Here is a 10,579-nt window from a genome sequence, read left to right on the forward strand (position 1 = left end):
GCCTGGGTCTCCTCTATGTGCCGCGTTCCCTTTCCTATTGGCAATGGAATTCTTGTGCTCTCTAAAGCAAGTAAAAAATGTCCTTATGCTTTTGCATATATATAATTGTCCACATGGGCAGAAAATCACATATACTACGTACCAAGATCTACGTACCCGAGGAGTAGGATAAGGCAATCTGTAATATGGGGCTGGAGGAGAAGATTATAGGCAGATAATATGTAGATTGATGAAAGATGATAAACATGAAAGATGAAATAGATTTATAGATGCATAAATATAAAGATGATTATATATAAATACCTAGAAAGATGATAGAAGATAAATATGAGAGTTAGAGATACAGTATAAGATAGAAGATCGATTCATAGAGATAGATACATAGGTAACTAGACAGATAGATAATAGTTCTAGGTAGTTCTGATAATAGATATTTTATACGCAGGAGATAGATGATAAGCACCTGTGCATTCAACCAAGGTGTATTAAAGGAGCAATACATCCTCTGCCCACAAGTCCACATTCCAGGGGTTCTCTATAGGACAGGTGGCCCTGGGCATATGCCCAGTTTGCCGCCCGCTAACGCCGGCCCTGGCTTCAGGGGTATATTCATTTATTATGTGGATCGTGGTCAGAAAATCAATGTTAAACTCTACATCATCTTCGTTTTTTTTTTCTAACTTTCTTTACTCAGGTTTTAAGTATGAAGAAAAATGAATACACATTTTTTACAGAGTACACATTTTTTTTTAGAAAAAAAGCATAATAAAAAAAACTCTGCTTGCTGTACTTTCCCTCCTGTCCTGTGGCGCACTCCCCATTCTGTTTCCCTATGTGATGCATTCATCTAATGGTCGATGCTTGAATGCGCGGGGCCGTTTTGTTCCTATGATTTGTGAGCAATAAAGTTACGGTGAGCACAAAAAAAAAAAAAAAAAAAAAAACTAGTAGTCGGGGCGCGCTCCTGTGATGTGACGTGGCTGAGCGAGTGCACGCGGACATGGAGGTGGTAGCGCTGGTGGCGGTGACTGTGCTGCTGGGGGGAATAGTCGTGCTGCTGGCACTATGGGGCAGGAAGGGAAAGGAGGGCAACGAGGAGGAGGAGAGCGGTAAGTGAGCTGCCACTGCATGGAGGGTCACCACTGCTGCGGTATCAAGTGTAATGTGTAGACGGCTCTATATAGGAAGACTGCATTGTGCATGACTTTAACGTACCAGTTCCAATACAACATCAAGTTTATGGCGTTTATTTGGTTGTTTCAGTATTTCATTCTAAAAACCATTGTCTCCAGCTGTTGCAACACTACAACTCCCAGCAAGCACTGACAGGAAGTATAAAACTCATCATTGTTCTATGTTATAATGGAATAACCCCTAGCAAGGAGAAGCCGTCAGATACATGTGTAACAATCCCCATCACAGATGGGGCATACAAGAGACCTCTCTTCTGACAATAGGGGGTCCTAGCAGTAAGACTTCATCGAATCGTATCCGTGATAAGTGGCGATGTTTGTACTTCCCCTTTTAAACTTGTGCCAAAGTGCAATAGTGTTGATAAGGTTTTATTTGTTTATTATTCAGGTCCCTTTGACATATTAAAGGTTGCCAAAAAATGTGATACGTTTTAAAAACCCAGTGAATTATTGTGAATTAGTTTCCAATTTTTGTTACATCTTAGCCGAGAAAGCCAATGGTCATGCGGTTCCAGAGAAGCCGACGAAGAAACAGAAACCACAAAGGCCACGCAAAGAAAAAGTAAAGCCCCACTCCTTCTCCCACCCGCTCCTGGCGTCAGCTCTCAAGGTAACCTTCTCAATTATTAAGTGTTCTGCTTCACTATGTAGGTGGCGGCTCCATTTACTCAAGCTCTGAATACTTAAACACGGGAGATGTCACCCAATTATTTATGGCTTTAGTTTACCACTTAATAGTAGATATAGGAACCTTACACACTGGCAGTGGTGAGTGTGATGCATCCAACTCGCATCACACTCGCAGTGTGCGCTGGCTGGAGCATCCGACCCGAACGCTGAGCAACCAGAACTGATCTCCGCATGTCAGTTGTCAGCATTCAGGACGGAAGTTCCAGCACACGCTGCGAGTGTGATGTGAGTTGGACGCAGCACACTCACAAGTGCATAAGGGGCCTTAGACCTTGGGTCCTGACGCATCTGTTTCATGGATACATTATATCAAAGTATTAGCTGCTGATGTATGAATGCCTACAACACGTGCCATACAGTAGCATCTACCACTAGCAGCCGTTCATATATCTGAGTTAAAGGGTCCAAAACATTTGTAGCTCACCTCTGCCTGTTGATGCAATGCTGATAATTTGGGTGGAAGAGTGCAGTGGGCTCACCGATACGGAAACCCAGAATATGCCACTTGGGCCTGCTGAGGATTTGCTTCAGAAGGTGAACATTTGCGCCCAGATGCTGACACGTAGCAGCAAACCCACAAAACCTTTCCACCAGATTTCTCCGAAATGCGGTATGTTCCGGACCCTACACTACAGCCTTAAAAAGGCATGCTGGCGGTGTAGTAATCCCAAACTACCAGCACCTCTTGCATTCTGCATTCAAAATTAAAGCCGTGTTCACAAGTTGCACTTGAATCGCATTTTGAAGCGCAGGAAGGGAAGGAGTCGTTTCGAAATACACGTGTCTAGCTTGCATTTAGGAACTAGCTACGGATGTTTTGCCTTGTTAATAGAGATGAGCGAGTATACTCGTCCGAGCTTGATGCTCGTTTGAGTATTAGCGTAATCAAAACGGCTCGTTGCTCGGATAAGTATCTTGCCGGCTCAAGATCGAGCATTTACTTAATGAAGAACAGTGAAGAATACAATGAAAACAGTGAACACAGGATCATTTAAGTGAAGAACACGGTGAAGATCACATTGCAGATGTTCCGTACATCTTCTAACTTATCCGAAGACGCGCGTGCTGAACGGAATGGAAACATCTGCAATGTGTTCTTCACACATATTGGGGCAGATTTATCAATCAGTCTGGAAGTCAGAATATTTCCAGTTGCCCATGGCAACCAATCACAGCTCAGCTTTCATTTTACCAGTGCTCATGAATATTTTAAAGGGGAGCTGTGATTGGTTGCCATGGGCAACTAGAAATATTCTGACTTTTAGACTGCTTGATAAATCTGCCCCATTGTTCTTCACATACTATTGTGAAGAACACCGTTCTGCACTCGGTCTTCGGATAAGTTAGCAGATGTACGGAAACATCTGCAATGTGTTCTTCACTGTGTTCTTTCAATGTGTTCTTTCAGTGAAAAATGCTCGAGTCTCCCATTGACTTCAATGGGGTTCGTTATTCGATAAGAGCACTCGGGAAAAGTTCGACCTGAGTAACGAGCACTCGAGCATTTTAGTGCTCGCTCATCTCTACTTGTTAACCATGTTGCTAGTTCTCAATTATAATTTAAGTGCAATGTGTGATTGTGGCATAACGCTGTGGGTTAAGTAACTAGAAAAAATAATTGCAAGGTTTCCTGGCCCACAGGCACTGACAGAAGAACACTGCATATAAGAGATCCTACACGAAGATAGGAGTACATGTGATACACCATTAAGAGAGCCCAGGGCAAGAAACATGAAATCTTAGTTACAAATAGAAGGGCAATAGGAGTGATGGTTTAGGAATGCAGGGATGTGAATTTAGTGTAATGAGGGTTTGGAAGTTTGTCAAATAATAAGCCATAAATCCAACACCTCGTGTTGAAGACATACAATGATTCTGTCCATGTTACCTTTTTATTGGTCCTGGATTAAAGCACTACATGTATAGAGCCATGATACATAAAGATGCCGCCTGACGTGTGTATCAGACTTTCATCGGTCTTTAATTGTAGACTATGACCTGTATTACAGAGCAATGACATGGTCCAATGGAACAATAGAAGTGAGGGCCCTCCTTACTCTATGAACATGTGTCTTCACATTTTTGTTTTCCTCCAGGCTCACAGTGGGAGCATAAGCTGTTTGGATTTCAGCAGTAATGGAAAATATTTAGCGTCATGTTCAGATGATAGGACTGTGAGGATATGGAGTACTAAGGACTTTCTAAAACGGGAAAACCGCTGTATGAGAGCCAATGTGGAGATGGACCATGCTACTCATGTCCGCTTCAGTCCTGACTGCAGGTAACACGGGATGCCTTCACCATATTTTACTGCATTACCAATAACAAATCCACAGTTGTTTGTACATATCTCATGGCTGGTTAAAGGAAACCTACCACTTGAAGTGGTAGGTGTAAGAAGGAAATACCGAGCACCAGCTCAGGGTGAGCTGGTGCCGGAGCTTATTTTTGTTAGTGTTTTAAACCGCTGTATCGTGGTTTAAAACACTTTTAAACTTTATAGCCGAAGCTGCTTCGGCGCACCAAGCACGCGACCCTCCTTCACTTCCTATGTAGGCGCGAGCACGGTCGCGCGCATGGTGCGCCGAAGCAGCTTCAGCTATAAAGTTTAAAGTGTTTTAAATCGCGATGCAGCGGTTTAAAACACTGACAAAAATAAGCTCCGGCACCAGCTCACCCTGAGCTGGTGCTCGGTAGTTCCCTCTTATACCTGCCACTTCAAGTGGTAGGTTTCCTTTAAACAGAATAATATTTATCTAATGTTTAAACGTGCCCTAGTATTTGCAGTACTGAACTGATCTCTACCATGATCTGTTGTCTCTCTCTTCACTGTACAAAAAGCTGCTCAGTGTTGGGTCTTAGAGTTTGAGGAACGGGGAAGACTGTTGTAGCTAAGCAGATTATACATTGTGTCCCATCTGGAGACAGCATATTATAGAGCAGGTAGAGCTGAGCAGATTATACATTGTGTCCTATCTGCAGACAGCATGTTATAGCAGATTGTATGTAAAGACTTATCTGCATTTTTTTAGGCAGAAAGATTACTTGATTTGTTGGAAAAGATTCAGTAAAACATTGAGCGCTTATTTTTTAGCTTATCTGCTTCTTTTTATATTTAGAAAGAAGCAGTTATCTAGTTATAGTGACGATCCTATTACTGAACAATCGCCTTTCATGTATGGCTGTGCTTATTTGCTGTGGATTCATACGATTCTGCCCTGGAAAGTGTTGCAGAATAGGGTAGGTGACGGTGACTGCCGCATGACGCCTCTGGCCTATGGAGTGAGCGGGGCGATCCGAGGCAAGAGGCAGTGCCTTTGACCGCCCTCTTCTGAATACACTGGACCACCTTGAGAACGGTCCGGTTGTAATGTACAGCGCAGCAGTGGTAATATGCGTTATCAGAGATTTCCGATAATGCTATCATTTTAACACTGCTGCGTTTGTTTTAGCACTAGGAGCTTCTTACTTTAGTTCCGTTGTTTAGGGTGACAGGTCATCTTTAAAGAATCCGTCAGTGAAAAGGAACATGCCGAGGGTGTGCACATAGGAGGAGCAGCAGAGGCTACAAGGGCGCGGAGTAGCCTTTGCATCCCGCCTCAGTAGCCTCTGCCAACATAAGTGTAGTGTAGATCAAGTTAGAAAGTGTTATAGAATTAGCAAAAGGCTTAGGATGTTTGTAGAAACCTACAGATCTTGCTTAAAAGCATTACAGGGTATTGTCAACTAGGACCCTTGTGTTCCCATTGGGGACATAGCGGGGGTTATGCGCTGCTGCTTGCACTAACCTAACAAATCCTCTGATGCAGCTAATAACAATGTTAATAAAGAATGATTTTAGACATAGTTGATGTAAGTTTTGTTTTTTAAGGCGTTGTTATATGGTTCAGCACTGTACAGAGGCAATACTTATTGTCTTTCTCTTCGTCTTAAGATCTTTTATCGCATGCTTAGCAAATGGAGATACGATCCGGACGTTTAAAATGACCAAGAAAAACGAAGCATTCATCTTCTCTGCTGTTCCTGAAGACTTCCCAAAGCGTCATAAAGCCAGCATCATTAATATTGGAATGGCAGAAACAGGTGTGTTACAGAGAAACTCCTATCCATGGCACACAAGGAGATATTGGATATTGTTCAGCAGGTTTCTGACGGAATTTGCACATTATTTTTGATGCAAACTGCTTGCATGTGTATTTAAGAAGTGCCTGTGCCACATTTGTGTCACTCGCGACCCTTTTGTTGTGCGCTGCACTAGGCATCATGCAACACAAATCTCTGCACTGAAAGGGGTGTTCCGGGGTTTTAAAGTCTGACAAAAATGTGTTGCACGCCCCATGGTAAAGGTGCACCAAAAACAAAGTGAGCTGTGCTGGGAGCACCAGATTCATGAAGAACGGGCACCAGAAATCATGAATCTGGCACCTTCTGCACATAGTACAGTTTTTACCATTCTTGGTAAACAAATGCCGCATCGTGTGTCATAATGTATACTTATGTTGTATGGGATCTCAATATGTGGGAAGGCAAGATATGGGTACTTGCACCCAATGTCTCTTTTCAATGCGTCTCTCTACATTGTTATCATAGCTGAGCACCAGAGATAATCCTCAGGATTGGAAAAGTAAAAGCACATAAATTGTCCTGTACAAACCTAAGCTAGACAACTGTCATACTATTTTTCTTGAATGACCTAACTGTGATAAAATTTTTTGATCCCTAATTGTGTACACATGAAAAGCCCTCACAAAGCCAAATTGAAAAACATTTTAAATGGCAATAATTACAGCATCGCTGTAATGGTATTGATCAATGGTTGAAGTTTGTTACTTGTGTTGCAATGTAACTAGCAAAATTTCATTTTAAATATACTGTAACAAAACGGTTAATAATAATTTATCAGTAGGCTATGTGAAACTCAAAAAGAGAGATCCTTATACCTATGGTGACAGAAAACCGGTTACACGGATAGATGTAGCTTGCAAAGGCATTGACAAAAGAGAGCCAGATAAATAACCTGGTTGAGGTTTGTATGACATGCCTATCCTGAGATCAGGGGTCTTATGGCCTTCCCATGGGTAGACTTAAAATGGAGTTTGCGCTGCATTCGGGTCTGTGGGAGCACTGGAAATAGTCTACACACCGGGCTAGTATCTGCAGTCAATAGGCCTGAATCAAGAAACTCAAAATTCAGCCTGGAATCTACACCTATCCTGTATTTATGAAATGCCCAAAGTGGAAATATATACGTTTAAGATGAGAAACTGTTACAGTAAAAATGGGTTAAAGGGTTTGAAAACAAACAAGTGAGGCCTGTATATTAGAGGTATACATGACTAATAGTTTACCTGACGTCTTATAAAAACCTATGTGCTGACAAAATAATAATGTTATATTGTTGTTTTTGTTGTACAGGGAAGTTTATTATGTCTGCATCAAATGATACCACAATATTGATTTGGAATCGGAAGGGTGATGTAATTGCTACCATCAATACCAACCAGGTGGCGAATGCTTACGCTAGTGTATCTCCTTGTGGAAGGTAACTACCACCCCCCCCCCTTTTTTTTTTTTTTAAATATATATTTCCATAATATTTTCACAGGGGGCAGAGATTCTCATCAATCATAAGAAAAGAAGTCCTATTCTGACTTGTAACTGGAATGGCATGTCTAGCATACATCCAACAACTCCATCAATATCTATGGGTGTAATAAAAGTTGGCTGGTGCAACTCCTGCACTCTTAGGCTACATTTACACGAACGTATGAAGGACATATACGCGGCGTATATTCATCCCCTGTACACTTTTATGGCCTCACGGCGCCGTACAGGAGCGATACAGTTCCGTAGCCCATAGAAAGATGGGACATGTCCTATCTTTTGACGGAATACGGAGAGGGCAGGGGTGAGCAGCTCTCATGCCCTGCTCCTCTCCCCTGCTCAATGTATGCCCGCCATACTACGGTAAGGCGGCATACATCGTGTGAATGTAGCCTTAAAGAGGATTATGCGAGGGCTTTCAAAATCCTATAGTACTGAAAGATATCAACTAGTCAGAATGGAACCCCGGTTGTAACCTCCATTAACCAGATGGTTTACCCCTTAGGGATAACTAAAAAAGTAGCGATTAGAAAAGTTTTTCCCCCCACAAGCTTCACACTTTTATATATCTGTGGACACCCGAACCATTCGACCTATTACCAGATTTCCAAAGAAGCACAAAACAAAAAACCTTCTTGCGTCCTTAAAATCTACATATTTTGATTTGTTGCAAATGTTAAAATCCATAAAAATCATCAAGCATGACAAAGGACTATTATTGTGGAAAGTCTGAAACTTATTGCAAGTACGCTTTTTCCCACCTGAGAAATTGCCATGTTTTTATGCCCAAACAATGATTTTTTTTTTTATGAATTTTAAAATTTGATACAAATAAAAATATAAAGATTTTAAAGACTCTAGAGATTTAAAGCCCTAAAAGTGGAAACAGAAAAGCTGTATTACAGGACCTGAAAGCCACAGATTAATTTGTAAAATCCATGTATAACATATCCATATTGGGGGACTTGATTGAACCATAACATATTGGGGGGAGATGGAAAGTGGAGTGATTTGAATCTGAAATGCTGTGTGCCACATTTATTTAATTTTTTAGACCTTTTTTAGGCAGTTCGAAAAAGGGGTGTGTCCTTGGTAACCAGGAAGCGTGGTCAAGCGGAAAATGGCCCATGCGCCAGAAAATTCTATATTGTGGCGCAGCCAACTAGATCAAATAATAGGAGGTGCAAAGTACAACTCACCAGTCATATACATCAGACACAATGATTAATTTGGCGCAGCTGTCTAGTTCTACTCCACACTGGTCTATAGTTTAGCTAGATTAATAATCTTATAATGAAATGTCGTCCTGCTTAATATCTGCCACTTTGTACTTTTTTTCAATGTGAATTTTTTTTTTTTTTTTTTTTTTTTTTGTAGGTTTGTAGCAAGCTGTGGTTTCACGCCAGATGTGAAGATTTGGGAGGTCTGCTTTGGTAAATCAGGGGAGTTTCGCGAAGTTTCTCGGGCATTTGAGTTGAAAGGCCATTCTGCCGGTGTTTGCGGATTTGCCTTTTCCAATGATTCCAGCAGGTCAGTATTTTTTGTGACTGTAATGATGGCTTTATGTTTGGATAAAATAAAATTTGGAGCACAAAAAAAATCACTGCATCATAGCTACAGGGAAAACAAATTGCTCATACGTATTTTATAAGCCGTGTGCACAATGTACATTATGCTATGTCTTGCCTATGGGCATTGTGACCTACAGTGTGGTCACAATTACTCCGCATGATTAGTACCAGGATGCTGGTTGAAACTTAGGATTGTGTTAAGGCTTTGTGTTACGTTCCCTATTTTAGGTGAGTCTAAGAGAAACTAAAAATGTCTTCTATTGACGTCAGTGTACGGAAGGTTACTTTCATTTACGAATAGTGGAGAAAAAAGATGCAATTTTGTTTTTTCTATTTAGTTATGGAAGGGAAAGCATAACCTGCCAAACGCAGGCATGAGCTCAACCTAGGTTTGACAGCTGGCAGAAGAGCATTGAGTATTGCAGCTACTTTCTTATACCATGTATGTATTTGTTTTATAGAATGGCAACCGTTTCCAAAGATGGAACTTGGAAGCTCTGGAAAACAGATGTTGAGTATAAAAAGCAGCAAGACCCCTACCTGCTGTTCACAGGAAAATGGTCTGGCAGAGAGCCTTGTCGTATCGCCATGTCTCCTGATGGTCGAGTAGTGGCTATAGCCAGTGTCTGTGATATCACAGTGTACAATGCTCAATCAGGTGAAATGGAGGAAGAATTCAAGTCTGTACACGGAGACGTCATCTCAGACCTCGCCTTTGATATTAATAACAGATACTTGGTCTCTACTGGAGATCGAGTAATATGTGTCTTTCATAATACAGCTGGATACAGAGCTACTATTGCTGACATGAAGGACAAGCTTAAGAAAGCCACTAGCCAAGGCACAAAGGACAGGCTACAGCAGCAAATAAAGGAAGCCGAAGAGGCTCTGGAAGCGGTGTACAAAGAGAAGAACTGAGAATGTTTTTATAACTGTTTTGATACAGAAGCAACTGTTCTTTGTAAAATTAAAATATTTCTGAGGAAATCTTACAGTTTGTGCCTTAAAAGTGCTTTTTTTCTTATACAAGTGGTAACTGAAGTTCTGAGTTTTACTGCATTACTTCACAACTATTAGATCGGCAAGTGTCTGACTGCTGGCGTCCCCACGGATCAGAAGAGTCAATGACTCATGCCCCCTCAGTCAAACATGTCCATTGTCGCTCCAAGTCTACAAGTAACATTTATCCTGCACCGTGCTGATGTACAATCCTATATTTGCACCATTGGCAGGGACTGCTTGAGGATTTATGTTTGCAGGTTATAGAAGTGTGAACGTGGTGTGGATGTGGCATTAAGGAGTAAAGAATCGCAATTCCTTGCAGTTCACAAGGAATTGTGATTATTTCATGGCTTGTATGACAGAGAACTGGCATGTAATCCCTAATGAAATCTTCCCTGAGAGACTGAAGAAAGATGAGTATCTACTCTGCTATAACTATAAGTCACCTAGAGCTTGAATAAAGTGCAGTTTGGGCACATAGGATTGTGTACATACTAACAGCCGTGTCTCACAGTTCAC

General features: G+C 41.4%; 1 protein-coding gene across 1 annotated transcript; it reads left to right on the forward strand.

Moving 5' to 3' along the window:
* The first annotated feature begins 942 nt into the window (after positions 1-942).
* TBL2 (transducin beta like 2) lies at positions 943-10,050 on the forward strand. Its single transcript, XM_072138088.1, has 7 exons — positions 943-1,109; positions 1,679-1,803; positions 3,980-4,164; positions 5,818-5,966; positions 7,299-7,425; positions 8,865-9,017; positions 9,520-10,050. The coding sequence occupies exons 1-7, from the start codon at positions 1,001-1,003 to the stop codon at positions 9,974-9,976; spliced, it is 1,305 nt and encodes a 434-aa protein (XP_071994189.1). The 5' UTR covers positions 943-1,000; the 3' UTR covers positions 9,977-10,050.
* The last annotated feature ends 529 nt before the right edge of the window (positions 10,051-10,579 follow it).

This window comes from Engystomops pustulosus, chromosome 2 (assembly GCF_040894005.1).
Source record: "Engystomops pustulosus chromosome 2, aEngPut4.maternal, whole genome shotgun sequence".
Taxonomy (NCBI): Eukaryota; Metazoa; Chordata; class Amphibia; order Anura; family Leptodactylidae; genus Engystomops; species Engystomops pustulosus.